The sequence below is a fragment of the Halichoerus grypus genome, chromosome 9 (genome assembly GCF_964656455.1).
Source record: "Halichoerus grypus chromosome 9, mHalGry1.hap1.1, whole genome shotgun sequence".
NCBI classification, from domain to species: domain Eukaryota; kingdom Metazoa; phylum Chordata; class Mammalia; order Carnivora; family Phocidae; genus Halichoerus; species Halichoerus grypus.
This window is the reverse complement of record NC_135720.1, coordinates 124,168,806-124,187,224: the sequence shown is the minus strand read 5'-3', so window position 1 is coordinate 124,187,224 and position 18,419 is coordinate 124,168,806. Positions and strand designations below refer to the sequence as shown.

The 18,419-nt window shown below is 46.0% G+C and overlaps 1 protein-coding gene across 3 annotated transcripts in view; it reads left to right on the top strand.

Annotated features, from left to right (window-relative positions):
* The window catches only part of F13A1 (coagulation factor XIII A chain), a 167,423-nt gene that overhangs the window by 138,237 nt on the left and 10,767 nt on the right, over positions 1-18,419 (top strand). For all 3 annotated transcript variants that reach the window (XM_078055667.1, XM_036068835.2, XM_036068836.2), the window contains exons 12-13: positions 1,238-1,525; positions 6,724-6,884. In XM_078055667.1, the coding sequence (XP_077911793.1) occupies positions 1,238-1,525; positions 6,724-6,884 (449 nt within the window). The remainder of the gene's footprint in view (positions 1-1,237; positions 1,526-6,723; positions 6,885-18,419) is intronic.

Sequence of the window (18,419 nt, the reverse complement as noted above, 5' to 3'; positions counted from 1 at the left end):
TTCAACGATGCACTAAGATGTACCCAAAGGTATTCAGGGGGTAAAGAGAATAGAGACTATCTCTCCACACCTCCTCAAGCCCTGTCCCCTCAAGCCAAGCATTTTGTCCGGGGCTCTGTAAGGAACGTCAGCGCAGCTCGGAGCCAGGAGGAGCAAGCTCTGAGGTCTGACTTGTACCTGTATTTCTTACTTCCACAACTGCACAAAGCTCTTGTTTGATTCTTCCAGAGCTCACCCCTTCTCCTCCTGTCCCTACCTTCATCTCCTCCACCACCATCCTGGAAATCCCACAGAAGACATTTTCCTAAAAAGAGCACACACATCTCCAACTGCATTAGAACTTCAGTGCACCCCCAGATGCCAATAGATGTCCCTCAAAAAAAATGTGGTTGGCGTCAGATGAGTTTGGGAAGTCTTACATTAACTAAGTCTCCTCACTGTAGGGCTCAAGCTCAGAACCTCTGATAGGCTGGAATCAAGACAATGAACATCTGGAGGCCCCAGACAACCCAGTGCTCCCCAAGGGAACTTGGCCTTAGAGCCCTTTGGCAGGGAAGGCTTGTTAACGACTTGCCAGGTCTGAGTATAGGGGCGGTGCGCTATTTGCGGAAAAAGTGATCTCTACACTCTGCGGGGGGGGGGGGAGGTATTAGGGGGGAGGATGGCAAGAGAGGAAGGAGTAGAGGGCAGGACGCCAGCTGCCCAGGGGTCAGCTCAGCAGGAAAAAGTGGGACAGGCCCACGTGGAAAGAGAGACAAGGAAGACAGGTCTTATCAGAAATACCCGTGAATAGGAGAAAACTGGTATAGCACAGGGTGGAATGGCAAGATGCAACTATCGCCAAAATCTTTGCTTAGAGACCCCCGAATTCTAGCTAGGATTAGGGGAGGGAAGCAAATTGGCACCACTATTTGAGAGGAGTTGGACTGGGCCAACTCTGCCTGCAGAGCCCTGAAGTAGCAGCCCTGGAGAAACAGCCCTGAGAGCAACCCCTTAGCACCCCGCTTTCAGATAAGCCCCGGCGATGCCAACTAACTCGGCAGCCTGGGCAGGTCATAGCTCTCCAGGAACCTGATTTTGCAGAATTGGTAACACCTGAATAATGATGACGCCCGTCTCGAAGAGCAGTTGAGTGGCTTACAGTATAGCACACGGTGCCCAGAGCGCAGCGTGTTTATTAATTTCTCTTTGATGCATTGCATTTCTTTTCCCGTCATGATCTCTGCATCTCTCCTAGGCCAAGAAGAAGAGAGGCTGGCCCTGGAAACTGCACTGATGTATGGGGCTAAAAAGCCCCTCAACACGGATGGCCTTCTTAAACCCAGGTCTGACGTGGTCATGAATTTTGAAGTGGAAAATGCCGTGCTGGGAAGAGACTTCAAGCTAACTATCACCTTCCAGAACAACAGCTCCAACCGTTACACCCTCTCAGCCTATCTCTCGGGCAATATTGTCTTCTACACGGGGGTCTCCAAGACAGAATTCAAGAAGGAGACATTTGAAGTGATGCTGGAGCCCATGTCTTGTAAGCTAACAAGGGGGGCTCTTCTCCCCGGGACTTGTTCTCTGCCTCCCTGTCTGGCTTGGTGCTGTCACTCATTAATAACCTCCTGTCAGGGGCACCTGGGTGGTTCAGTTGGTTAAGTGTCCAACTCTTGATTTCAGCTCAGTTCATGATCTCAGGGTTGTGGGATCGAGTCCCGCTTCCGGCTCTGTGCTCAGTGGGAGTCTGCTTGAGGATTCTCTCTCTCCCTTTCCCTCTGCCCCTTCCCCCCGCTCCTTCCCTCTTTCTTTCTCTCAAATAAATAAATGAATCTCAAAAAAAATAATAATTTCCTGTCAAAGTTAAAGTTCTGCCGCAGAGCTCAGAAACAGGAACCCCATAGGAGAACCTCCTTCTTCTAGAGGGGCCTCAGATTTCGGCTTCACCTCTCATGCATAGAAGTGAACACTGAAATTTTCAAAGCCTAAAGTCCCATGAGTCATGAAAATTAAATGTAACTTCTTGCTACTCAAAGTGTGGGCCAAGGACCTGAAACATCAGCATCCCCTGGGAGCTGGTTAGAAATGCAGACTGTCAGGTCCCACCCCAGATCTGTTGAACCAGGATCTACATTGTAACAAGATCCCAAGGGGATTTTAGTGCCCAGGAAAGTTTGTGAAGCACCTGTATCAGAAAGCAGCAACCCCCCCCCCCCGTATCTCTCTCCCCAAGTCATGTGTTTTGCTTTACCATTTAGAAAGTAAGAGATCTAAGCTCTGCATATGGGCCATTTCTGAAAACTCATCTGCTGATATATTGGGACAGGGGAGAGCCCACCCTTGGGAGAGGAGACTGGAGACTCAGGATGTGCTGTCCAGGAGCTTCTGAAGGGCTTTGTTCTCTCTGCCACCTCTCATGGGGTCTCTTTCTCGTCCTTGATCCTGCCCAGCCTCCCTCGAATACATGCCCTTCCAAAGCATCTCCTTCGCTATAAAAATTCAGAATATTTTAAGCAGGCTTGGGCTCGACAATCTTCAGCTTACATTGGGAATTGCAGTTTTGACCAATCTAATTTCTTGGGGTACTAGTATTTAGGGGGCACAAAGGTTAGTCACATAACTGGTAAAATGAGTTAACTGGGAGAAACTGGTCTCCAGGCCAAGCATGTTGAGTTAAAGCAGGTTGGAAAGGACCTGAACCTTTCAGAGCACTGGATTTCTGTTGACCTGACAGGTGGCAAAGAAAATTAAAGGTGTACAAATAATAAGTTTTACAACGTGAAGGCAAGCAAGACTAATATGCCCCCAGGGATAACCAACCCACACATCCCAGTTGTTTTCAAGCTTTCTGGATTCAGTGGCTGTCCCAAGCCCCAGTGAGTACCCTTGTGAGGCTATAGAAAGATATTCCCAGAAAAATGGGGAACATTCCTAAAAATCCTAATTCCAACAAACCTACCCAACCTTAGGGGAACAAATTTCCGGAGCTAGAGTAATGTGACTAACGATTAGGAAATCACCATGGTACATATTTTTTGGAAACTGAGAGATCTAGCAATTTTCCTATCCCTCAAGGTAGGAAAGGTAATTCTTAAAGACAAGACTAGTCAGTAGAAAGGACTCAAGACAACAGGCAGACACAGTGGAGTTTAAAGAAACTGAGTCTTGGAATTAGACAAATGGGGATTTTAGGTGTGACTATGTCACCTACTGGCTGTGTGTCCCTAGGCAAGTTACTTAAGTAATCTGAGCTCTTCCGTGCATGGGAACAATACCATCCACACCACAGGGTTGTAGATTCGTTCCCCAAACCTTTATTTCATGCTTAATGTCTAGATGTTGTTTTGTGCTGGAGACACAGCAATGAACACAACAGAAGTGCCAACCCTCATGGGGTTTGTGGTCTTAAGAGGTGGGGGCTGGACAATAAACAAAGTACCATATAGTATAGTTATACACATAACAAGAAAATATAAAGCAGGGTAAGGGAAGAAGGGAATGTTGGTGGGGTGGGATGATCAGGGAAAACCTCTCTAATGGGATGACATTTAACAGGAACCTGACAGAAGGAAAGGAGCAAGCTTTGCAGCCAGAAGAAACTGTAAATGCAAAGGCCCTGAGGCCAGAGCATGTTTGATATGTTCAATGAGTAGCAAGGAAACCAGAGTTGGGAGCAAAGGTGGCAAGGGAGAGTGATGGCGTAGACCACATAAAGAACTGTGGGCCCTTGTAAGGACTTTGGCTTTGATTCTAAGTGAGCTGAGCCGGAGGAGCCGTTAGAGGATTTTGAGCAGAAATGAGGCCTGATCTAACTTAGGTTTAACTATACACCATCCTTTCCCACCTCACAAGAATCCCACCTCCTTCCCCTTTTCTTCCTAATCCAGTAAGAAAATGAGCTTCTATGAGTTGATAGGGCTGGAATGGCATGATACATTAACCCTCTCGGTCACTGATCTAGGGACAGCGACCAGGTGGAATTAACTGTATGCAATATGTTGCAAACTGCAATCTAAAATAAATGGCAAATAATAATAATAATAAAATAAATTGCAACGTGTTGCAAAAAGCCACCTGATTCTAGACCTTGATCAAGCAGGTCAGAGTACACTCCTAGGAGACTCGGTTGCAAAGAAAGTTTTCCAAGTAGAATGGGAGGCATACTTCCCAGGTTGATGATTAAAGAGAATGTGTGGGCTAGAATCAGCTTGGAAGATTTGAATAACTTAAACCTTCCAGTACCTTCAAAGGTGTTATCATTTCCACTTGACTATATTTAGTTTTCTTTGCTTTTTGGAAAAAGAGATGAGGCAGCTCCTGTCTGTGTCTCCCTCGGCTTTCCCCAGACACAGTAAATGATATTGGCAGGAGCCCAGCTCCACCACTCATAGAATGAAAACCTATTCTTCTTTCTCTTGCCACATTTAATAAACTTTATCTAGAACAATTTCTTGTGCAGTGGCAAAACACAGCACTTACATAACATACTATTTCAGGAGCACTGTTCTCTTGGGCTTGGAAGCACAGCCCAGTTTCCTTAGGGCTATGATTTAGAGAATGTTCTACCCAAGAGAATAATGTCCTGGTGCCAACATTATAAAGGTAGCAAAAGTCTTCGTTAAGATTGGTAGAAAGAAGTCAGAAATATCTCACCAACCTCAAGGAATCCAGTGGTCAAACAGAGCCCCCTCCCCAGTACTAACCAGAGGAAATCTCATTTTTTAGTACTGCTGGAGGCAGCTAGAGACAAAACATATGTTCTTCAAGGCATACCATTTGCCACTCCATCCATCCAGAGCTGGGGGCGTGAAAAACAGACCCCTTGTGCTCATCTGAGGTTGTATCCAGTCAAGGGATGGAGTCTTATCTGTCTGGACAATTAATTTCTAGGGGAGTCATGGAGGAAGTAGGGTCCAGGCTCAGGCCCAAAGAAGGCAATATGAAAGGGTCATTAAAAAAGCAGAATTCAAGGGCCAAGTTCAAGCCAAGGTCCTCCTAACTCTGGGAGCTTCTCAAAGTTGAATATGCATCACGTGGGCATCTTATTCAAAAGCAGATCGTAATTCAGTGAGTTGGGGTGGGGTTAGGGGTGGGGGGTTTCAGAGAACCTGCGTCTCTTATGAGCTCACAGCTGATGGTCTGCAGGCCACACTCCAAGCAGCAAGCACCTGGACTGGAAGGGCCATACCTTCCACATGAACCAACGCTTGTACAGAGCTGATCCTGTGGGGATCGTCCTGGTTGTTGGAGCAGTACCCCCCCCCCCCCGCAAACCCCAGCTGCACATTAAAATCAGCCGCGAAACCTGTAAAATAATGCCTGGGCCCCAGCCTCCAAAACTCTGATTTAATTGGTCTGGGATTTAATTGGTCTTAATTCAACAGGGCGGGTTTTTAATGTCCCCACCAGGATTAAGAACTCCTCAGTCAGAGGGCTAGAGGAGGTCACAGCGCCTATTTATCTGTGAAGGTGATGAGCGTGGTCTGATGCATCCTCGCCTGTGGGCCGACAAGTCAGGGAGCCTTCCCTGTGCCCTGGCTTGCCCTACACAGTATCCCGTCCTCATTTCAGGACTGCTGTTCACTGGGGACTGACTATCCCCTGCACCTGCACGTAAAACAATGGACCCTGGGAATCATCCCTTTCAATAACTTCCACAGGGATGAGGAATCTTTGGCAAAAGGCAGGCATTGGGCAAGGAAGCAGTGGTGGAGATGTTCCATTCTGTGACCATTTGCGGAGCCTGTGTTCTGGGCATGGGGATGGAGGCATTGCCACCCATTTCCCCACTGGGCCAGCTGTCAATGCAGTGCTAGCACCTGGCTCTGAGCAGGTGAGCAGGTGCTACACCATGGTCCGGGCTCGGCCTCTTTGCTCTCTTGAATCCTGAGCAGTGGGAAATGAGAGTGATAGAGAAAGCGGGCAGTGCAGCCGAACAGGACCTCACTGCTATATTCAGAGCCACAAGATAGCATTTCTGCCCTCAGCCCAGATGGTGAATGGAGGGGAGCCTGGACCACTCCCCAGCCTCTAAATGCCAGTCTCACTGGCCTGTCCTCAACACCTAAAAGCTAACATCAGTGACTTGAGGAACCAGGCATTCAGCACAGAGGTCCTTTACATTGCAAATAGGAATGGGGTGGGAGAGACCTGAATGCCTAGGATAAAAACTGGTTTCAAAGGCTTCTTTCTCTTATATAGAAAAGTCATGTAAGATTGGTACAGAAAAAGCTGGAAAGAAAATGTGAAGTGCTATAAGGAAAAGGTTTAGGTAGTTGACAGTTTTGCTCAAGGGTGACCTATGGCCTGGGAGAGATGTTTCTTGTTGCACGAGGGGACAGTACATGGACTGGTGGCCTTGGGTTTCTGTCATCTTGGGATTGTCCGTGGTCAACTCAAAACAGCCACAGTTAAAACCCCTTGGTCCTTGATCTTCAACATCCCTGTCATGGCTTTGCATTTTTACAACAGCAAAAGCACTGTTTGGAAAAAAATGACACATTTTCTCTAGTAAGGCTTTCCTGAATATTAAATTTCTAGCACATTCTTGTTTTATCCAAGAAGCACGAGACTTTGTCCTTGATTGAGTCTTCATCCTTCACCTTGGCTGGCTTCTGATGGATGCTGAGGTCCTTTTGCTCCCTTGAATCCCGATGGGGAAGGAGATGGAGCACGTGGGCAAAGTCAAGCAGGTCTAACTCAGGTCCTGATGTTCTGTATGTTTGTTTCTCCTCCTGCCAGTCAAGAGAGAGGAGGTGCCGATCAGAGCGGGCGAGTACATGGGCCAGCTGCTGGAACAAGCATACCTGCACTTCTTTGTCACAGCGCGTGTCAACGAGACCAAGGATGTTCTGGCCAAGCAGAAGTCCACCATGCTGACCATCCCCCAGCTCATCATCAAGGTCAGTTTTACCATCTCAGACAAGGGAGAAGGACAAGGTTATTGATTAGGCACCCAGGCGTACTTAGTGTGTGTGTGTCCTGCTCAACAAAAAAAGTAGGGGGGGAGCTAAGATCCTCCTGTTCTTTGAAAGAAGTAAACTGCCCTATATATAGACACACACATATATAACACTTTTCCCTCCTCTCCAGATTTAAATATATAGATGTGGCTGCAGATATAAGTAAAACCTGTGGGTATAAACATACTTGTGGAGGAAGATAAAGATGTGTAATGGACACAGATAGAATTTCAGTGTCTCCAGAGTAAAGTGGGTCAGGCATGGCATGAAATGGAAACCACTGGGATCATCTCCCGCCTGCATTCGGGACATTGAGATCTAACTGTATACAGTAGGATGCACTCACTGAGATGTCAGCTTGGTGACAGTGAGTTTGTATATACATAGACGCCTTGCAACCACCAGCCAGATGAAGACATAGAGGAGTCCAAACACTCCAGAAAGCTCCCTCATGCCTTTTCCAGTCAATAATCCCTTCCCCCATCACAAAGATAACCACCTTTCTGACTTCTATCAACATAGGGTTATTTTGCCTGTTTGGCTAGTAGTTTTTATTTGTCTCTCCATTTACCACCAGAAGTCTCTGCCCAAATGGTTCAAAGAAACTTGGCAGAGGAGGGCAGAGGATGGATGGAAATGGAAGACAAATATGGCAATTTGTTTGCTCCCTCTTTTCGGGAGCACTGGCAGCATCTGTTGCCACATCCTGAGACACCTTCCTGTCCTGTGAGCAGAAACCCAGGCCTCCGTCCATGTCCTTGGGGTATGATAACCTTATGTCAGCCTTACCCAGGTATTAGAGGCCTTCTCAAGTTGCTGGAGATCTTTTTTTCCAAAAGTGATTAAAAGCATTAGCACAGATCTTAAGCTTCATTCTTCTAAGATGATCATCAAAGTTTACCAAGTTGCGCATATTTTAAATGCCCCCAGAGGTGGCAGGGGTCGGGGTACTGTAAGCCCTGGGTCTTATGAACCATTTGCTGTGAATCATTTGTAAAGCTAATGACTGTCGTGGAGCACTCAGCAAGGCAGCTGCCAGTGGGTCTAGCGCTATGCACATGGCACTTGAGGACGGCCATGTTATGAGTCACCCCAGGGAGAGGCTCACCCAAACACACACAGGTCGTGCCCATCGAGACAGAGAGCCCAGGTCCTTCATTTTGAGAGAGGCTTAAGTCATCCCGAGGCCTTCCCCCTCAGGCCCCGCCCACAGCCTCTCACAGCGCCATCCACACAAGAGGCCTTAGAAGATAATTGAACAATGAGGTTGTGTAGGGTCTGCAGGCAGAACAGGAAACAACTGCAAATGGAGGGTGGCATGGGGCTCCTCCAGAGGGGCCATCAGTGCTGTGAAAACGTGCATTCACTAGCATAAGGTGCTGGTACCAGAACCAGGGCCCCCCCCCCCAGTGGCAGGTGCTCCCTGGGAGACCTGTCCCACTGGAGGTGGGGCCCGCCTTCATTAGGAACCGACGCCCTGTCCCTGTGAAGGGCTCAGGAGAGAGCCCCTCCAAGCTGTGGGATGCTCCAGCCACAGCCTAAGATAGAATTTAATTGCACCACTGACAATAAACTGGATGTATAAAGGAAACTAATACCTTTCATCTTTTAGACATTATTAATGTGAAGCATTATTTGTTGGTTGTCTTCTGGGTTTACTTAAAGAGCAGTGAAATTCCCCTGGGGCAGAATGGAAATGCCCTCTGCCACAAGTTGAGTGACCTGGGGAAGGGCAAGTGTCCTTTAAAAGAGTTACGGGTTTTGTTTTGTTTTTTTCTTAGTTTTTATTTCTGTAAAGGTATGGGAGATGCTGTTCTTGGAAGAAACTTATTTAGAGGTAGGACCATTTGACCAGGGCTCTAGCCTGAGTGAGACGGAAATCCTGGCTTTTGTCCAGTGCTGTTTGTTCAGGAAAGGAGTCAGGAGCATCCTCACCTCATTAACCATGCCAATCCCAGGGATGAACTAAATCCAAGCAAGGGAAGAGGTGCTCCTGGATAAAGAACCTCACACCCTAAAAGCCACCCAGATGTCACCGAGCTGTGAGGGGCTCTGGTTCCAGAAACTCTGGCTCCTGGGCCAGGGACCTGGGATGCTGCTTGGCCTACAGGAGATATGACTGTCCTGAGGGTGACTGAGAGAGAGAGAAAGAGGACACAGAGAAAAAGAGGGGAGGGAGGAATAGGGGAGAGGAGAGGAGAGAAGAGGGAAGATGGTGGAGGAGAGGAGAGGAGGAAGGGGAGAGGAGAGGAGAGGAGAAGAGAGGAGAGGAAGGAAGTGGAGGGGAGGGGAGGGATGGAGGGAGGAGAGAAGAGGAGTGGGGAAGAGGAGGGAGGAAGAGGAAGAGAGGGAAGTGGGGAGGGGGAGGAGAGGAGAGAGGAAGGGTAGAGGAGGGGGCAATGAGGGGAGAGGAGAGAAGAGGAAGGAGGAGAAAGGAGCAGGGGAGGGAGAAGAGAGAAGGAAGGGGTAGAAAGAGGGAAGGGGGAACAGAGGGGAGAGGAGGGAAGGGGAGGGAAGGGGAGGGAAGGGGGAAGCAAGAGGAGAGGAGAAAGAGAAGGTTATGATGATCTTGGCCCAGGAGAACTCAGGGAGAGGGGTTGAATAACTTGTCTAAAGCAGGAGTTGTCAAGGAGGTAAAGGCCATGAAAGCACAAAAGCACAATGGCTCAGGGGTCCACAGTTACCTAGGTGCATGTCCCCAAATTCTAGGAAGATGCTAGAACCCCTTGTCAATCTCTTTGAGCCTAGGTCAGGCCCACAGTGGACAGACCCTCTCGAAGTCGCTGTGAGGAATGTGCTGGGCACAGGGTGACTCTGCGTGAGAGATGAAGGGTTAGGAGGATGTGATCATCCCACCCTTCATTTTGGGGCAGGAGAGGAATGAGACCAACACGTGGTGATGACAATGACAGCAGCTAGGAGCCACTGAGCTCTAGATTATTGTAATTCTCTTGTATTATCTTAGTTAGTCCTTGTGACCATCCTAGAGGTGGGTATTATTGCAGTCCCCATTTTACAGATGAGAAAACAGACCCAAGTGGGTGGTAATATCACAATCAAAAACATGGGCTCTGGGTTATGCAGCCATCAAAAAAAATGAAATCTTGCCATTTGCAACGATGTAGATGGAACTAGAGGGTATTATACTAACTGAAATAAGTAAATCAGAAAAAGACAAGTATCATATGATCTCACTGATATGAGGAATTCTTAATCTCAGGAAACAAACTGAGGGTTACTGGAGTGGTGGGGAGTGGGAGGGATGGGGTGGCTGGGTGATAGACATTGGGGAGGGTATGTGCTGTGGTGAGGCCTGTTTGTTTTGTGTAAGACTGATGAATCACAGACCTGTACCTCTGAAACAAATAATACATTATATGTTAAAAAAAAAAAAGAAGAAGAAGAAGAAGATAGTAGGAAGGGAAAAATGAAGGGGAGGACATCAGAGGGGGAGACGAACCATAAGAGACTATGAACTCTGAGAAACAAACTGAGGGTTTTAGAGGGGACGGGGGTGGGGGGATGGGTTAGTCCGGTGATGGGTATTGAGGGCACGTATTGCATGGAGCACTGGGTGTTATATGCAAACAATGAATCATGGAACACTACATCAAAAACTAATGATGTAATGTATGGTGACTAACATAACATAATAAAATTAAAAAATAAAAAATTAATTAATTAATTAATTAATTAAAAAAAAAAAAAACATGGGCTCTGGGACCAAACGTTCTGAAATCAAAGCCTACTTTCTCATGCGTGTGAGCCTGGACACATCACTGAATCTCTCATAGCTTCTGTTTCCTCATCTGCAAAATCTCCATACTCACCTCATAGGTTGTTGTGAGTATATGATGAGCTGATGAATACCTAATGCCCGATACACAGTAAATACCAAGCATCTGGTGGCCATTGTTAGTATGGTCACTATTCTGTCCATGAGCGACTTGCCCGTGATCACGTGCTGGTCAGAGAAGGAGTGGAGTCTTTCTGACTGGAAGTCTGTGCAGATAACCCCGAGGCTGCATTGCTCTCACATGGGAACTTCCATGGAAAGTGCCTGCCTTAACAGAGGGTCTGTGCTCTTCAGGGGAGGAGAGATCACATCAGGTCAAGGCACCAAAACTCAAGGTGGTAGAACAGTAGACGATCCTCAATGAATGGATGACATCTCAAGCTGCAGACATGGGTGCAGAGACCACTCCAGAGACCAGGAGAAAGTGTGAGCAAAGGCAAGGAGAGAGGTAGACAGCCTGTGGAAAGAGCTAGAAAGCCTGCCCTGGCTGGAGGTGAGGCAGGCAGCAGGAGACTAGCGAAGATAAACCTCTGTCCAAGGCACTGCCCTCTTCTGGGACTCCCCAGTTTAGCCTTGGGACTGGAGTGACCTGGCAGCCGGTGTGCCCCTGTCCTTACCTCGCTCCCTTTTTAGAGCAAATAAAGGTCAACCAGGAGCAATTATTGGGTCCACCTGTCTGAACCCATGTCACTATCAACCAAGCAGTTAGGTCAGCAGACATGTACTTACACCCTAATGGACCCCGCCTGCAGCTGCATTTGTCCCCGGGAAAACAAAGATTGAGACTGGTTTAAATTGTGCTCCCAGTTAACTATTCCCAGCACCCACCATGCGTGAGTCATACTGTATGATCCTCATGTGGAAAATGGCAGGGAGAGACACTCATTAAACTTTAATGAGCACGCATCTCTTTGTGCTATCAAAATATTTTGATGAGAAAAGTATGTTTTATTAAAATCAGACATAGAGGTTTTTCTCAAGTGTTGTTAGTTGTAAGATGCTGTAAGTCAAGAAAAGACTTCACCATTTTGATTTTTAGTGAACAGCTACTGTTTGGAGAGAATGGGGACGTGGAGGGAATTGAGCTGATCTCCAGGCTAGAGACTAGCTTGCTTGCAATCTGCAATGTATAACATGGAAACAGTGTTCTGGTGGGTTTCTCCCATTCCCAGTTGGCAGTGAAGGCTTCAGTTTTCAGGTTCTCTAGCCAGCTAGAGTGAGAACACTGGGAGGGACACCAGCAGTCCCTTCTACAAAGAGGTGGAACAACGTAGTGGTTTCAATGGCTGGAGTCGGACCTCCTGAGTTCATAATCCTACATGGGCTGTTTTGAGCTAATTACTCAACCCCCTCCTATGTAAAATGGATCCAGTAAGAGTACTGGCCTGGTTGGGTTTCTGGGAAGGATCATTGAAATAATCCCAAAAAAGAATCTAGCAAGAACCTACGGTAATCATAGTACGTACTCACCCACTCATGCCAGCCGCCATCTTGCTTTCTCTCCTCCTCCTCCTCCTCCTCTCCCTCCTCTTTCTTTCTCTCCATCTGTCTCATACACATCCTCTCTCTGAACTTCTGCATCCCCTTTTGCAGAATGAATAACATGCTAATTATTACTCTTATTTTTCAATACAATCATATGCAAAACTCAAAGTTGTGAGCATTAACATCAGTGATGCTTGTGAGAATGATTAGCCCACACCAGGACCTGGTAGTTGCTGATAAATGTCCCCTGCCTCCCTCCCTGCCTGGTCCCATCTGTGCCTGTGAATCCAACAGGTACACCCCTGAGACTTGCTTAGGATAGCATGTGGCCGTCTGGTCTATAGCAAACGTAACCTCACCTAGTGGCATAGACTCTGACCACTGGGTATGCAGTGTGTGCTCTGTTCCCTGTGGAACCCTCATGGGAGGGAGACCACTCTTAAAGTGCCTGGCATGAGACTGAGAGAGAAGAGGCATTCACATGTTCCTCAGATAACCTCCATTCAGGATCTGGGAAATAAACTCTTCCAAGTGCCATTCTAAAACAGCTCTTTAGTATTGTCATGTGGAACATGTCCTGCAGCCTTTATAGAACAGCACAAAACAGCAATAGAACTAATTTTCTCATATGAACTAGGGACAATTTTGCTAAGAGAAAACATAACCACTGTCTACGTATGTGATTAAAAAAAGCACAACTATGATCCCGATGTTTATAGCAGCATGATTTACAATAGCCAAGATACAGAAGCAGCCCAAGTGTCCATTGACTGATGAATGGATAAAGAAGATGTGGATGTGGTGTGGTGTCTGTGTATGTGTATATAATGGGATTTTTTTTTTAAAGATTTTATTTATTTATTTCACAGAGAGAGATAGTGAGAGCAGGAACACAAGCAGGGGGAGTGGGAGAGGGAGAAGCAGGCTTCCCGCTGAGCAGGGAGCCCGATGTGGGGCTCGATCCCAGGACCCTGGGATCATGACCTGAGCCAAAGGCAGACGCTTAACGACTGAGCCACCCAGGCGCCCCTATATAATGGGATATTATTCAGCCATAAAAAGAAGGAAATCTTGCTATTTGCAATGATATGGGTGGAGCTAGAGAATATAAGCGAAATAAATCAGAGAAAAACAAATACCATATGATTTCACTCATATGTGGAATTTAAGAAACAAAACAAACAAGCAAAGGAAAAAAAAATAAGAGAGAGAGAGAGACAAACTTAAAAACAGACTCTTATCTATAGAGAACAAGCTGATGGTTACCCGAGGGGAGGGAGTGGGGGGATGGGTGAAACAGGTGATGGGGATTAAGGAGTGCACTTGTGATGAGCACTGGGTGTTGTGTGGCAGTTTTGAATCACTGTGCACCTGAAACTAGTATCATGCGGTAGGTTAACTAACTGGAATTAGAATAAAACCTTAAAATTTAAAAAAAATTTAATTACAACCATGAACACACAGGTGACCCCAAATTTAAAAAAAAACTATTTAAACATTTAAAATGAAAACAATTGACAGTTTCCAAGCTTTTTTTGATACCATTTTGACATTCCTCACTGCCTCCTCCCACCCCGAGTTGGGCCCAGTCCCCACTAGGTGTTGGCCAAGAGCGGCGTGAGCAAGCTGATAACATGCATGGGCTCCTTGCTTATTTGTTCTGTTGGCTGAGAGTTTTCTTCCCTTTGCTTCCTCCCTTTTATCCACTCACTCATTTACACATTCATGTATTCCGTTCATTCAACAAATAGTTATTTGGTGTGCACTCTGTAAAATAATCTGTAGGAAATGCTTTTAAAAAAAAATACCAGAGAAAAACACAACACGGAGAACATTTTTATTGACTTTTTCTCTGAAATGGGGAGAGACTGCTGATTTCCCTTCTAGGTCAGCTCCAGAAGTGCTCTCTCTCTGTTCTAACATGGGTTGGCTGCAGTGCATACAGGGCCTACGAAGGGAGGTGATTCATAGAAATCAACAGGCAGAATGTCCTCTGGGCTTGCAGCCTTGAGGACCACACAGGTCACACAGGAAATGTCCCCGCTGTCCCCCACCCCCACCCCAGGAGGGTACCGGGACCTTCCTCTGGGCAGGCCCCACTCCAGGCCAACACCTACACTGGTGCACACTGCACCCAGCCTGGGGATGGGGGAGGCTGAGAGGGGACCAAATCCAGCCCATTCACCACCGGCCACACCACGCAGGGAACAGCGTCCACCCCAAAAAAGGGGGGCCCTTGCCTAACTTGCACAGATAAACCCCAGCATTGGCTCCATATCCACATCTGCTCTGACTTGAAACACCATTGGTTTTTCTTCACTGGAACTCACTGATCTTGCTGAGGTTAAGTTCAGAATCCTCTTCATTCCCCCTCTGCCCGTGCTCCCCAAAGCCCCTATTTTAACCAGAGTAGAGCAAAGCAGAGGATTGCTGTGGAGAGTGTCTGAGCCGTGCTCCTCTAACATCCTAATTCTTATGCCTCTCTCCTGGAGGGGAAGGTAAAACTGGGAAACCACTTGAGATATGAGTGCCCCCATGACAGCTACTGGGTAAATCATTTTGCTCTGTGACAGCCTAAATGTCTAAAACTTCCCAGCCAGGCAAGAAATGAAAACAAAGACTCTGTGTTCTAACTGTCCCCTGAACCCTGAGCCATAGAACCCTCCCATGTCTCCATCCAAGCACATTTATCCATTCCAACCTCCCTTGGGTTCTGCATGACTCTGTCACATGTCTGGACCACCAGGGCCATAAGTTGCCAGGGAGGCTGGGACAGGGGCGTGGGGACCTGGGCTTCTCCACTTCTCTTTCAAGTGTTGGTGGAGGCTGGCAGCTTCTCTCCTTGTGGCTTTCTACTCCAGTACCTGAGAAACCATAACCAAGTCATTCCACAGAAGAGAACTTCTAGGTGAGGAGGTTTTCATGGTCATGCTGGCAACATAAGATTCTCCCTTTAAACATCAATTGCATTTAGATTCAATAAATGCTATGTTTCAGATGTTCTGCCAGATGGTTTCACATATCCTCCCAATAACCACACGGGGAACCAAGGCCTAGAGAGTTCGAACAACTTGGTCCGAGGACACACAGTGGCAGCCCCTGGTCTCTACACCCTGAGTCCAACACTCCCTCAGCGCCCCCCAACCATGGTCACATTCTGTGTCCTACCCACTGCGGTTGTCCCCCTTGGCACTGTCTTCTCAATCTGTGAAGAAAAACAAAGACATCAGTCTATGATGTCCCATCCTGAGGGGCTCTGAGCAGGTGTAGCCTATGTATCCCCAAAGGGTCCCAGGTGGAGCACCACCAGCCATGGCTTTACATGCTCGGGTAGCTGACTCTCTGCCCATTCATGGCTGTTTGTCACAGAGGAGCAGACCGTGCATATGCTCCATCAGCCAGGAGAGCACGTCCTAGATGATGTCTCTGAGTGAGCCCTGCCACTATAAAGTGTGCATTTGCACCTCCCTGCTCAGCACAGCTGCTGAACAACCTGTATTTGAAAATGAAAATGAGAAATCACTGCTAACTGGGGTGCCTAAAACACAATTTGCTCTATATATTTCCCGTTTGCTAATTTTTTTTTTTTTTAAAGATTTTATTTATTTATTTGAGACAGAGAGAATGAGAGAGAGAGAGCACATGAGAGGGGTGAGGGTCATAGGGAGAAGCAGGCTCCCTGCCGAGCAGGGAGCCCGATGCGGGACTCGATCCAGGGACTCCAGGATCATGACCTGAGCCGAAGGCAGTCGCTTAACCAACTGAGCCACCCAGGCGCCCCCCCGTTTGCTAATTTTTAATCTTAAAAAAGAAACACAGACACAAAGCAAAACATCAAGAATAATGAATCTTATCTACCTTCATATGATCCCACTCTGTTTAGGCAACTGGGTATTTTCTAAAACGATATTTCTATCTTTACCTTTAATAGAAAATGCTATTATCATCAAGTAATTTATCAAGGCCCCAAGGCTACCTTGTCACATTTTACTCTGGCGTAGGAATCGGATTCTTTCCCCCATGAAGTCAAAGACAAAGAGTTGGGTTATACATACATTTTCAAATTTAGTTCAGGGTCAAGTTATAATCATCGTGCTTACATGGAAGTTTAATGGTAACATAAGGTAATACTGTGAATGATTTCATCAGTGGATTTCAGAAAATAAAGAAGCTACTTCCATCAAAAAAAAGTTACTATTTTTGCCTTTCTGCTGTCAGAGATGACAGTGTATGTAGGGTTTAAAGAGGAATGTTTTGGAGTCAGAAAGACCTAGATTCGTATCTGAGTTCTACCAGTTTACTAGCTCTGTAACTTGGGTCCTTTGATTATCTTCTAAGTGTCAGATTGACATCAGTTGAATGAAGATAATGATAATGTTGCTCCCAAGCCCATAAGGAGGGCTGTAAGGAAGATGAAACAAGATAATGTAAGTAAAACATGAGCAGGATGCCTGCATTACTAAGGAAACGCTAAAAATAATGCGAGGTGCTATTATCACGGCTACCAATCAGAGTCCATGAAGGGGATGTGATTAAGCAATGACTGGCAGCAGATCTGCATTCAATCTTACTTCCCCTACTTAATATTCATGTGAACTTGAACAAGTTACTTCGCTTCCCTGCACCTCAATTTCCTCCGGAAAACAAAGACTTGTAGTATCTACCTTATAGGGTTGTGAGGATTAAATAATCAATATAAGTAAATCACTTAACAGCATTGTCCAATAGAACTTCCTATGATTATGGCAATATTCTAAATCTGCACTGTCCAATATGATGGCCACTAGCCACAGGTTTATTGCATACCTGAAATGTAGCTAGTATAATTAAGGACCGAATTTTTAATTTAATTTAAGTAGCCACATGTGGCCAATGGCTACCACACTGGACAGTGCAGACTTAGAACATTGCCTGACTACCATAAAACCATTAGTATTATGTACTAACTGCTAAGCTAAGTGAGTTAGCTGGAAGCAGTGGTGGTGCTGGTATGTGAGCACAGTTCATGAATAAGAAACTACTTCTTCCCAGCAAGGCTAGAGAGGAGAAACAAATTTATTTTCCAGTAATACATGTAATACGTTATTGATGGCACTTGAAGTAAGGGCCGTGAGGTGAACTATTAAATCATGTGAATTAAATTGCCACCTAAATTCATTCTTTCTCAAATTTTTTTCCTTCATTTCAGTTTCAATTTTGAACACAGGTATGCATATTACAAAGCATATACTCCTTGGAAGAGATCTTGTGATTTCCTGAAAAGTAATTGCTTCCAAAATTTATGTGTGTGTGTGTGTGCGCGCGCACATCAGTAACTTTCTCGTTCACCAAAGACTCAAAATAATTGCTATTTATCATGAAGTCATACAAAAGACAAGAACTCAGTATGTCAGTATTGGTGAATGTTTAACTTGGAAAGCATCATATTCTATGTCAATATTTAAAAACAGATATTTTAGGGACACCTAGGTGGCTCAGTCTGTTAAGCGTCTGCCTTCAGCTCAGGTCATGATCCCAGGGTCCAGGGATCGAGTCCCGCATTGGGCTCCTTGCTCAGCGGGGAGTCTGCTTCTCCCTCTGCCTGCCACTCCCCCTGCTTGTGCTCTCTGTCTCTCTAACAAATAAATAAATAAAATCTTTTTAAAAAATAAAAACAGATATTTTAAATGGAATATTGAAAACAATAAGGACCATCAAACACATAGAAGAGACTTTGATGTCATGAAGAATGACATACACTTTATCCTTTTCTCTGGCCTGAGTAATGGCTACTCTTCTCAGAAGTGAGTGCACATAAAAGTTTCTTCCTGACCTAACCTTCTCTGGATTGTTCGAGCCTCCCTTTGTTTAACTTTTTACAAGAGCAAGAAGTTCAGAAATATAACAACAATGATATGGAATTATTTTTACAGCATTAAAGAAAAGGGAACAGTGCAGATTCCGTAAAGAATTAGATTTGGACATTTTCATCCACAATGGTCTTCTCAGCATTTGGCAGATACCGTAGCATGGCGCCTCACTTAAATCAATGCATACTGTGAAAATACTTTGTCCATTTTCCTCAAAAGAAGGGAGGAAAATATCTCCACTTAGTTTCCCTACACAGAAAACAAGGATGTTAAATGTTAGGCAGACTTTCATATTTGGCTTGGTTTGAGTCTCTAGGGTTCATTAGCATCTCAGTAGTCAGGAAA